General features: G+C 37.7%; 1 protein-coding gene across 2 annotated transcripts in view; it reads left to right on the top strand.

Moving 5' to 3' along the window:
- The first annotated feature begins 953 nt into the window (after nt 1-953).
- LOC122840803 (glypican-1-like) overlaps nt 954-12,730 on the top strand; it is a 61,366-nt gene continuing 49,589 nt past the window's right edge. The window contains exons 1-2 of one of the 2 annotated variants that reach the window (XM_044133477.1): nt 954-1,071; nt 1,167-1,702. In XM_044133477.1, the coding sequence (XP_043989412.1) occupies nt 1,543-1,702 (160 nt within the window). In that variant the 5' untranslated portion in view covers nt 954-1,071; nt 1,167-1,542. Of the gene's footprint in view, nt 1,072-1,166; nt 1,703-10,745; nt 10,847-12,730 lie in introns of those variants that run through there. The other variant, XM_044133478.1, reaches the window with a different exon arrangement.

Below are 12,730 nucleotides of genomic sequence, written 5' to 3'. Positions count from 1 at the left end.
ACATGTTCCATGTGCAGATTTCTGCACAGGGAACCACAGAGACACCTGACACCTGAATGATTTTTATTTTCACCTAACAAACAGAATTAAAATGACTGGTCTGACTTTGCTTTCAGATCAATCAATATTCAGTAAAAAAAATAGTTCACAACTAAATAAATGTTGCTATGTATCTTAAAAACAACAGCAACTATAAAGGTGATTTGATTTCCTATCTGTAGAATTGATAGATGCCCCCCGCTCCAAACAGACAAACCGATAAATAAGCAATTTCACCACACAGCCAAAACCGGCAATAAAAAATACACAACTACACACAACATTCAACATTAAATAAAGATACTGAGTCGGTTTTGGGGTGTTTTTTTTTTTTTCTTTGACATCTAAGGAATTTAAAATTAGCAGAGAGACCATATTATCCACATTGTGGTGTTTACCCAGATTTAGGGGGTAAACATAAAGAAACTGTGGATAATGAAGGCATTCATTTGGTGACAGGTAACCTGGTTGTAGCCTAAAACAGATGCTGATTTGTTGGACATGAATTGCGTCCTGTAGAGTGATGCCTTCTACTCAACAGACACTCTCAGAGGAGGGTCTCCAGTACTGTGAATTGAAAGGGACCAGCCTACAGTTCATGTGTGACACCTGGCCGATGGTGACTAAGCCCAGCCAGCAAGCACACATTCCTTACGTGATGAGACCCACACAGCATTTTCCTCTCCTGGGAACCAGGTATGTTTACACTCTTATACAAATCAGTGTTCCACAATAACGAGAGGATACTTTCCAAACTGTTGAGGCGTGGTAGCTTAAAATTTGGATAAAAAAAAAAAAAAAAAATCAAATAAGCATGACGGTGTCAGAAAGCAACAAGAAATAGCTGGAGTTGCTTTAAAGCTCTGTTTCTCTTTCATCCTCCTCTTTCTGTCTGCCTGCTTCTCCCCGCCTCCCTCCCTTTTCCACAGAGTGGCAGCGCTGGCACATCATCGTCCAGAAAAGCCTGAGCTGCGGTATCTGCCGGTGTGTGCACCTCTGTACTCGGATTCCTCACGTTAAAGCCGGGCAGGCGTGAGTCAACACAACGCTTATTTCTGGCGTGACTTAAAATAGCGTATTTCAGCCGGGTAACCTAATTCTTGCATCTCTTGCTTGTCTCTCTTTAGATCAGCCAAAAGCTCCACGGGTAGCTGAGTGAGACCGGGGATCTTTACAGAATAACCTTTCAGCAAGGGAAAATTTTATAGTTTGGGGAGAAAATAATAAGCGTCTGCCCTGGCTGCGCTGGCGTAAGTGGATTAAAGAAGAGACGGGACATCTGGGCTGAGGGGAATTGCTCCTGTGCCGCGCAGTAGCGCGCACAGAACAGCCACAGAAGCTGCAGACGCACTGAAAGAGTATAAGGGAGAAGGAAGGTGGAGGATATTTTACGCACCACAGCACCAGCCCTGAATTCGTTGTACTTTCAGCTTTATACTAAGTCGCTTAGTTGTCGCTTGGATTTCCTCCAGACCAAGTCCAAAGCCACACTGGTCAGCAAGAATGGAGTTCTTCATCCTGGCGACTCTGGTGCTGTGCTCTCTCACAGCGCCAGCCTTTGGGGACAAAGGGTTCGGCAAAGCCCGAACTTGTTCGGACATTCAACGGTTTTACGGCGGAAAGGGTTTCAACCAGGATGGTGTCCCACAGTTTGAAATGTCAGGTAAGCGCCTTCAGAATGTTTTCATTTTGGAAGCTAAGCTGCATTTCATTATATGTGGGTTATTTTCCCATTTGTACAAAAATGGACGCAAATTACATACAAATGGACTTTGTATGTAGTTAAAAAAACAACTACTAATGTGAGCATCATATTCTAAGGGAAAACAAATAAATGTAAAGTATTTACTTATTTATTGTTTGGATGAGAGTACAAAGAAAGACTCTATCTTTATGCCTCTTAAATCTGTTGTCACACTCATTTGATGTCACATGGTACTGTAAAGAAGAGGAGATATGGCTTCAGGCTCTGTAGATGAAACACTGCTTTGAAAAGTTATTGAGACAGAGCAGAGGCACCATAGGAAATAAGTTTGTTTGATCCCTGATTAAAAAAAAAAAAACAACCCTGCAAAATCTTTTGTTCGCTTAACATAAAGCATAGATGTTGTGCCTTGCTTTCTGTGTGTCTTTAAAATGCTACTCTAGATGCTACTCTCTAACCTGACCTCTTCTTCAATATGTTTTGATATGGCAGGGAGGCCAACCTTGTAAGCTACCAGTCACTTAACCCAGTGCTGTGACTGTGCAGATATGTTGTTTCTCACTGTCATCCATGGCCTGATGTCAGTCACAAGCCCCCTGTTTGCAGGTTGTACGATTGCAGCTTTGCCTCCTTTGGAATTCAGTGAGGTGCTTTCTGGCTTTTCAAATAACACATACACATGCAGCTTACAGCAGGTTTCTGCAGCTACAATATCCATCACACCAACAGACTAGAAAGTGAACCTTTGGAACATTTATATGTTAAAGAAGCTACTTAAAGAAGAAGGGGTCGTGAACAGCTACTTAATGAAGAAGGGGTTGTGAAAGTTTTTATAGCAATTCCCATCACAGTAAAAATAGGAAATCTTTACTTTTTCAGAATGTTTTGCATATTAATAAAAGAGAAAGAACTTTAACCTGTTTTTAGGTTGAGTTTTGTTCATTTTAATTTGGAAAAATGAACATAGGGGCCCAAACAAGTTGTCAATTTGTGAGATAGTCAGAAGACTCTAACTCTTGCCTCAAAACAAAAGGCCAGTTCTCAAAATAACACCTTTGAGCGTAATCTTATGACATTTTGTTGTTCTGCTCTTGTGGATAAAAGAAGACAGGTCATATCACTAGTTTGGCAGTAGTATTTTGAATATTTAAAACAAAAAACTAATAATTATTGATGTAGACTAATGTAAAATTCTTACATCATTGTAAGCTTTTCTGTCATTTTATCCAGGCCTACAATTTAATATAAATGCAGACTTAGTGAATCTAATGTGATGAGACACTGTTCTTCCACATTATTATATCATCACAAGTACCAGTTGCAAGGGCTAATAACTGGTAGAAGAATTGCCTAGTTTACTTGACACATTGAAGAAGTCCTTTCAAAAGCCAGCATCAGTCAGTAAGTTTGTTTTTTGCAAAACAAAGAGTTTTCTTACTGTCAGAGCTTACATAATTAGAGAACTGCAGGGAAAATTGTTTTCTGTTCTCCTTGCTACTTGGCTCTTAATCAGAAATAACATCAGTTATTCATTGGTTGTAGTCTGGCACAATAAACACCTTGTAAAAATGGAAGGTTTAATTTTATGCTTCCAATTGCAAGCCAAGTCAACAGTGTAGATAATCCCTGACATCTGCAGAGGATATTTCCCACTGTGACACCATTGCTTGATCAACTTAATGTATTGACTGAGTCTGATTCAAGGTCACATGTTAACTGCATCAGCCAGATTCAGTCTTGCCTGGCAGGAAGATGTGAGGTCCTCAACTCTGAAATCTGAAAGGGATTTCCAGTTAAACTATTTAAATAGCCACTGGACTGCTCAGTACCGAATATGGAATCTATTACAGCATGAGGCCGTTAACTTTTTCCTTTACTCTCACAAAGTGTCCATAATAAAACACTTTTAACATGTTAAGATTCGTGATTTAGAGTTATTTGTTTTATTTTCTTTGATTAAGAGATTTTTTTCACTCTCAGTAACTTATAACAAAATATAAAAGTAGAAAATAGTCAACATCACCACATCATACTCCAGTCTTTGGTTAATTATGTTCCGTAAGTGACAGGAAACAATTTCCAGATATTGCTTCCACAGTGATACGCCTCATAAAGCATTGCTGATAGCCCCTTTATTTCTAAGTAATTTCCCCCTGGAGAGGTCCCACAGAAGAAAGCTGTTGAGTTAAGGATAAGCTGTTTGTTATCATTGTGTTGAAGCAATGTTTACTGGCCCATTGCAGCATTATAAGCCCACCGCCTTAAGAAATGAAAAACACGTTCACATGGAATAAAGTAAACCGATGGATGCTTTTGGAATGAGCGTGATGATTCGACTGCGGAAAGTGTAATCAGTTTGGGAAACAAATTGTTTTGTCACTGTTTACCAAAAATGGAAGATTGATTTTCATTATAGTCATCCGTCTCCTCCTTGTGCTGCCCCTTCGCTGTCCCACCCCGTCATTACAGTCTTGATGACTTATCTTTTTGTCTTTCAGGGGATGACATTTTTCATCTCTGTGTGTCTCTCTCTCATCGGCTCTTAAAGAGAGAGGCGTCTGTGGGTCTTTGAAAGCAGCTGGCAGCCAATGAGTGTTAGATCCTCAATGTCACATAGGCTAGTACAAAGAGGCAAGCTGTGTGAGACATCTGCAGGAAGGCTGGTAACATTTTGGCATTGATTTTTCCCATGCTGTATTTTTGTTGTTGCTGATTGCTGGCTGCTACATACTGACTGAGTTGTGTGATGCTATGGAGTGTCATCTGTAACCAGTGTTTAGATAATGACAGTGCTGCTGCTGCTCCCCGGCCCTGTAAGGGAGAACTAGTTGCTAAGGACTGGTTTGTGGCTTTAAATATATACTGATCAGTATACCAACCCACTGTGAGAAGTATGGGAATGTTTTGAACTCAGTGGTTCTCTAAAATTTTGACTTTGAAATGTATAATATATAGTCTTCATGCTAAAAGAGCTGGTTTTGACTATTTAACTTATTTGTTAAAATACTTACCGGCAAAATGTTCTCATCTTTTGACTTGCTAGGTTACTACTAATCAAGTGTTAAGCAAATATGCTGCCTGAGAGACATATTGGACAATGAAAACTGGGATAAACAATTACATTTAACCATTTCTCACTTTATTGTACAATAATTTACCCATGACTGTATCTCTTTCTGTAAATGTGATTAAAGCAATTAGTTCCATTTTGAGAGCTGTACCTGCATGCTAAGAGAGTAAACATGCAGAGATTTTTCTCCCACTAGTGTAACTGGCCAAGCTTAAAAGCAATCAGTGACAATTGTAATTTGTTGCAATAACAAATATACATTCAGAAATATATTTGTAGACAAACAGAGCACAAACTCTGTAGCAAAATAATCTATGAAGATTGTTCTTTACTTTAAAAGTTGACTTTTACAAAGTAAACTCGGTAGCTCGTTAAAACCTCTAATTTAAATGTTAAACAATTTAAAACCTTTTAATTTATCAATGCTGAAACAATTAATTTAAATTGAAGAGCATTGAGATCTTGATAAACAAATGTTAGAATAGTGTGGCCTACTGGTTGATTACCGCGGCACCCCGACCACCGGGCTTAGCTGGGGGAAACCCTGAGGTATAAATAATTAAACATATGATGAAAAATATTTCAAGCCCTAATATCTTTCCCAAGTGTAAGCCAAATGCAACATTCCAGAATAAGAACCTCATACCAAGTGTGTACTGAGGTGTGACACTTCCACCAGTACTGAGGTGGAGGTGTCATGAATTGAGGATGCCTTGCTGCTGCAGCAGGACGTGACCAATTAATCATCATATAAACCATCATAAGTTCTATGGTGTATTTGAGGATGCTTGAGGAATATTTGAGAATTTCTGTGAAAGATTAAAGCTGAATAGAACCCTGTAACCAAAGCATACCAGCAAATCCACCAAGGACTTGCTGAAACTCAAAAAGGGAAAGTCTTGGGCAGAGTCAAAGCCCAGATCGTTATCCTTTTGCAATGCAGTGGGGTGACTGGAAACTAAATGTTCATACAAGAAACCCCCTTAAGCATCTCACCACTGAAAGTTTTGAGTGGGGCAAGCACTCCTCAAATTGACTTCAGAAACTGCGAGATGGCTACAAGGACCCTCTCACTTTATTTTGGCAAAATGGGGAAACACTAACTATGTCGGGTAGGATGTTCTAACATTTTCCTCTGTTAGAAAAGCATTTTTATTCACATTTTTTGTTTACAGAGTAAAACAAGGTTAGGTTTTGTTCAGTGCAATTAAATCTTGTTTTCCCCAGTACGTGAAAATTTATTTTGCAATATTTTGCTAAATGCTTATTTAATGAGGTGTCCAAATTATTTCACATGACTGATAAATAACCCCGCGTTGCTTTTAAAATGTGTGTGTCTAGTGTCAGCTCAGGTAGAAAAAAACCTGACAGATTAAAAACAAAATATTTTTAAGTAAAATAATTCCCTTCGTGTAGGGTTGCTAAGGACACTAAATTAGTTATTGCATTCTAAAATATGTTTGTGAGACTTAGGCTTTACGTGAGAGAGAGATATAAAAAAATTAAATGTAGATTCTTAGTTTACTTAAAGTATTATTAAAGTCTCATTCTCATAAATCAAATGACTCGATATATATTGTCTACTGTGTTGAATAACATCTTCACAATGTTTGCAATGCAATAGCTCTCTGTACCAGTTTGATCTTATCATGCTTACTGTTTACATTTGTTTGGGATTAACATATTTCATTTAAGTTAATTATTAATGACATAATGTATGTAGTTGAAAAAAATAACTTCTCCTTATCTGTTCTCTGTTGGAAAAAGAAACATTTTAATATTTTATTGCAAATAATTTCTTTCTATGTATCTTAGAGGTTAATAATTATCAGAATAGAGCAGATACTATTTAGGATTTAGAGGGAAATGACAGACAAAAAAATCATTTGATGAACTAGACTACATTCATCTTATAAGCTTTGAGGCTCTATCTTTAAACTATCCATTAAAACAACAACAACAACAACAAAAAAAAAACTAATTGAACACTCATAATTACACATAAATGGAACTCATTAACAGCTTTCAAGATATGAATGCCAAAGCTTATTTGAAGGTTAACGTAAGCAAAACTATCTGTGCTTCTGTTAGTCCACCCCTCTTAGACAGATTAAAGCCAAAGCAACAGTTTTTTTTCTGTATCTCAGTGTGCAGGCCCATAACTCTGCTGTGGTTTAATGAGTGTCAATTCCTGCATCTGGGAGCCTGTCTGCGCTTGTTCTTGTGTGTGTGTGTGTGTGTGTGTGGCTGAATATACTGAAGTTGTTAAAATGCTGAAGTCAGTGAGAAGGCTCCTGATGCATTAAGCTATAATGGGCTGCAGTGAGCATGAAACAGACCACATGTGTTTGATGTTCACTAAGGAGAAAGAAACAGGGCAGATGGACTGCTGACTTGACTTAGGCTGACTTGGTTTTGCGCTCCCTTTTTTGCCGTGTTGGCAGTCTATAACAACAAAGAGGAGGACAAGTCCTAAGTATCAAATATTCTTTGTGAAGTAACTTTACTTAAGAAAAATGTTCTGTCTCATTGAATATCTCTTTACCGTTGGAGCTTTTGAAAACGTAGACATCTGCAACACAGTTTGTTTGGACATGTTTCTTTGAAGCTTCCTTCAAGTCTAGATATTTTGTGAACAAGTATCAACAAACCTGTAGAGGAAGCATTTAATGTTTTTCAAAATACTTTTAACTCACTTTTGGCTACTGTAGGATTAATAAATAAAATTTAAGTTTAAACTGTGCATAAACTGTCAATAAACTGTGAAATGCCAAAACATTCATTCAGATCGCTTTTTTCAGAAGGAAAATAAGGGTTTAGTAAATTCTAAAATGTATGTTAAAGGATCTCCATCCATTTATCCTCCTATCCATCCTTACCTGCTCTTGCAAGATCAGATTGTCAGTGGTGACAGAATAAAAAAGGGATGAATGGATATGTTTCTTCCAATACTCATAACAGGGGAACCTGAGGCATACCTAGGACAAAGGGAAATATCATCCCCACTGGAAAATTAAGTCTGCCCTGGGGTTTCCTACATCTGGCATGTGCTCAGAATGCCTTGGAAGCTGGGAGCCCAAGAGGCATCTTGATCAGCATGAACCACCTCAGCTGCTATATTCTGAGCGTCCCCTGTATGACAGAACTCCTCATTGTATCTCCAAGGCTAACACCAGCCACAATCGCTTCAACAAAATCAGAAAGTCTTTCAAATCAAATCAAATCAAACTTTATTTGTATAGCACATTTCAGCAGCAAGGCATTTCAAAGTGCTTTACATCAAATCAAAGACAAAAACACAATTCGATAGTAATATTACTGCTAAATATGTCAAAACTTATATCTTTTGTGATAAATCAACATTTCCCCTACTCTTTTCTTTTCCATTTGTGCTTCCAACACTTTCTGTGACATTTAACATTTTGGACTCTATCAAAGGTGTCAGATATAGACTCAAGGGGGGGCAGACAGATATAAAATTCTCAATATTACATTAGCATGCGTAGTGTGAACTCATGAGACATGGAACATATTAGTCATCAATTCTTGCATTCCAAACAGTCCTTTGCAATATGAATGTTGTGCGCTCTGTTATTGAGATAACAATATATTTGCATTATATTCCTTCAGCCGTACCAGTCAACCTATGGAAGAGACTGATTTCAGATGTTGTGTGACTGATCTAGTTCTTACTGTCACAATGCATATCTCATGACCATAGGTGAGGATTGGATGATAGATTGACCGGTAAATGGAAAGCTTTGCTTTTTAGCTCAGCGATTCCTATAAAAGACAAAACTGATGGATTGCAGTAATTTGATGCAGTTTTATTTAATTAAAAACTCTGAAATACTCCTTTTGTGTAGCACCAATCAGAAGCACTGATGCCGATGCCATCATTAGTGATTAATTTGAGGTTTAGTGGTCACCTTATTCTCAGACGTTGGTATCGTATGTGTCTTTATCACAGTTCTTTTTTTCTTTTTTTTTTTTACTGGGTACTAAAAATGGTACTTGAGGAAAGAATAGTAATGGAGGTCTTTTCAACAGGCTTGTTGGGTTGTTGTGTTATAAGCAGGCCTTTAAAACACACACAAACTATTTCATTTCTTACTTCAAAATATTAGTTTCAAACATAGATTCAACAAGGGAACTAGTTTAAAGCACATATCATATCTCTATTTATTCATATCTAATTGAATAAATAGAGGTTGATGGGACCAGCTTGTGTTTGACAAGAAATATCTCTTCATATCACAACATTTCGTCAAACTCCTTGTGCGCAATACTCTATCTTGACATCTACCTGCTGCTCGTATTCTGCACAGCTTTGCACATCAATTTCACTCTCTGCTCTGGCTTCTTTTCTCTTGGGTTCCTCTTGTCTTTTGCTCAATGTCACTTCACTAATATGAGAGCAAGGGTTCACACACAGAGCTCTCCCCCTGCTAGAACACACAGAAGGAGCAGACACAAAGATGACAGCAAAGGCCAGTTTCATATTTATGGCTGCACAGGGGTTGTCAGTGTCATTCCAACTTGTGTGTGTGCTTGGGCTTGTTTTTTTTTTTTGTTTTTTTCCCCTCATTGGGATGTTTCCGGGTAAAAAGAAAGCCTTTTTCAGGCAATCATTCTCCTTCTTAAGGCTGAAGATGAAGTAACTGAATCCAAACTAAAGGGGTTAGATGCCAGGAAACTGATTAAGGTTAGGCAATGGAGAATAAATGGAAGTTAGCGCAACCTTTAATGGGAGGACATGCTTGCGTGTGTAGGCGTGTGTGTGTGTCTTTCCATTTGAGGGCTGTTGTGTTGGTGTATAATACTTCATTTCACTTCAGGTGAATTGGCTATGTCAAAAGGAGAATTATTACTTTGTTACTGGAAGGTCCCTTTTTATCTTTTTTCAATGTGTTTGTGAGTCTAGGACACTTTATATGTGACTGGATGTGTGTGTTTGCGTGTGCGTGCGTGTGTGTGCAGGACAGATGTTTGAACTCTGTATGACTACTAATCTAAAGCAAAGTCAATACTATGAAATAGTTTGTTGCCTATTTGCTGACAATGTATGAAGATTTAGCATTTTTCTGATATTTTTTTGCCCTTTATTCAGCATGTAAATGTCTATGTGTACCACATTAAGCTGCTGCGTGCCTTGTCACCACCAGCTGTGCTCTCTGTGGACTTGGTAGGTATTTGAATTGACAAGTAACAAACAGCATCTCACAGCATGAGCATCTTTCTTTTCCACAGCTACTTCTGATGTTTGCCCCTTGCTGCTTGATAAATGGTGTAGATCCAAACCAAGATGGCACTGAACATTTCAAGTGAGAGCACGCAGTAGGAATTCTACATAGTGACACACCCTGCACCCATCTGCAGACAGGGCAACACGTTGCCCTGCCTGCAGCTGTGCAGTGTTCATTTGTAGAGTTTCGGTCCTAAATAAGACCCATGGCTGTAGGATTATAGTGACAAACACCCACATACTTGTTTGTCTGTTCTTCAGAGAAAACTGATTTTGAAAAGGGTTTGTTAATGATTCACAGAAAAGTGGCAAATATGTAATATGTCTTTAGCCCATTAGTTGTAGGATTTTGTCCATAACTCAGTTAAAAACAATTGATTTTTTTTTCGGCAGCTTACTGAAGAAAAAGTGGACTAAGAGCCTTAAAATGGTCCTGGAAATCATGTGTCTTCCATATTCTATTTATGAGAGACATAAATAGAATATGGAGGCAGTGCAAGGCACTCTGCATTGTCTTGTTGTTGAAAATGTGCTTTATAAATAAAGTTACCTTTACCTTTAAAAAAATCTGCTTAAAAGAATTGTAGAAAACTTGAGTCTTCAAGTTCTCACACTTCAAGCCAAGTTACAGAGGTGAGGTCACCCAAGACCAGTGCTTGAGAGCAACTACCCTACAACTATTAGGTACATTCCTATCCAGCACACCTGACTTAAATGAGTAGCTCATTGTCAGGCCTCTGCAGAACTGAGTGACATGCTGATGAGAGAATTCAGCCATTTGATTCAGGTATGTTGAGGCCATCTGGCCTTGGGTTTCCCAGAAGTTTAGTTTGTAAATCTCTGTCTTTCAGTTCAGGTCCCAAATTCAAATTCATTTTATGAAACACTGTGATATTTATTTTTCCCTTCACTTTATTGGGATATTTTTAAAGACAGTGTCAGCTTTTTTATATATCCGACAATACTGTCTTTGAGTGAGGAATTTTTTTGCCATGTCGTAGTTATGACTACAATGTAAGTCCTACCTAGTAACTTGAAATGTTACTAGGTAGAAGAGTAGCTTAAAACTGTTTTTATTATAAGGGTACATGTATTATAGTTGTACTTGCTGCAGATGGGAGCTGACTCTTCCAACACGTTATATGCTCCCAAAAAACTTTACAGCCTTTAACATGTTTAACAGAGACTCTTGTTTAACTCAGAGTATTAATTTTAGCTTATTTAAAAGGGAATAAATTTAACTGTGAAGTAATTAGAGGTATAAAAGTACAGCTTGACCGAGGTTGAAGAAAGTAGGTGCTCAAAGACGAACATTTCTTAAAATACACCGATTTTCTACAATATAAAGTTTTATGGCTTGTAGGCATGAGGATATAAATGTCAAGAAGAAATATTTGTTTTCGATTTCTCAAGAGTTGTTTTTTAAAATAGCTCCAATGCTGCATGTTTCTCCACCTCTTCTCTGATGTCACACTTCATAACATTTCATAATGTCTTTCATGCTGTTTTTATAATTGAGCTTTGTTGCCATCTTTTCCTCAGCTCGACCAAATCTACGGTTCTTTGTTTCTGTTTAACTGGTCATTTAATTCAACTGTGATATTTTAGCTGTCAGACATTAGTCTCTCCTTTTTTCACTTGGCATTCATAATTTCTAGGAGATTCTCTCTCATCCAGATAAACCATTTCATAAGTGGTTTGGTTATCAGTTCCTCTGTTTGCCACTTTGTTAGAGACCTTTCTCTTTTATGAAACTTTTATCTCCCATTTTCTCTCTTCCTCATTTTCCCTTATCTGCAGCTGCAGAGAACATTGCAAATTCATTTATTTTCATAGCAAATATAGTAAATGCACACAGATGCTCTCAAAAAACATTTTTTTTTCCCTCTGTTACTCATTTAAAAGTTTAAGAATGGCCCATTTTAATTTTACTAAGTGAAACCAGCATGGACTTTACAGTCACACATAATATTGCAATAAGTTGAAAATCATGCATGGCAATCTGGAATAAGACATAATTAAAGCTAAGAACTCCTCTGCCTATCAAGTTTGATGTAGGAACTTTTGTGTGAATGTCATTTGTATGTCATGTTTTTATAAAAGTCTGTTGAATCTAAACAATTTTGTAGCATTCTTATAGTTTTAGCCAACCACCTCAAGGAGAGCTCCTTTTACTCTTGGTTTGAATGTAATTACAGTATTCCTTTGCCACTGTAGCGGCTTAACAAGCCAACTTCTTCCAGGCCTTAGAACTCTGCACAGCATGACTGCCTCTCTGTCCTTTACATTTTTAAGACAGCTTCTGTATAATTGTGTTACACTTTAAAAGTTCTTGCTCCTTCCAGGTTTTTGTAGCAAGCAGAATAACCAAGTGAATACTTTGAGCTATGCACTCATTTCCCTCTTTCTGTGTGTGGTTCATCGTCTTTCTTCCACTTCCCCCAACTTGTCTATTGGGGGACTAGTTGTCCTCCAATAGAGTAGTTGAATTTGCATTTTTTTTGTCTTTCTATGGAAGCACATTTTTCTGTAATAAGATAGTGAGATGTAGGTTTATGACATCATTTCTTTGGGTTATTTAGGGCTAAGGAAAAAGCCCCCACAGTTGATGGTGGTTTGCTGATTTGGCTTGACCTGCTATTTACTTATGGAGATAAATGGAAGTGCGGGA

The sequence above is a fragment of the Gambusia affinis genome, linkage group LG12, assembly GCF_019740435.1.
Source record: "Gambusia affinis linkage group LG12, SWU_Gaff_1.0, whole genome shotgun sequence".
Lineage (NCBI taxonomy): Eukaryota > Metazoa > Chordata > Actinopteri > Cyprinodontiformes > Poeciliidae > Gambusia > Gambusia affinis.
This window is presented reverse-complemented; position numbering and strand designations above follow the sequence as displayed.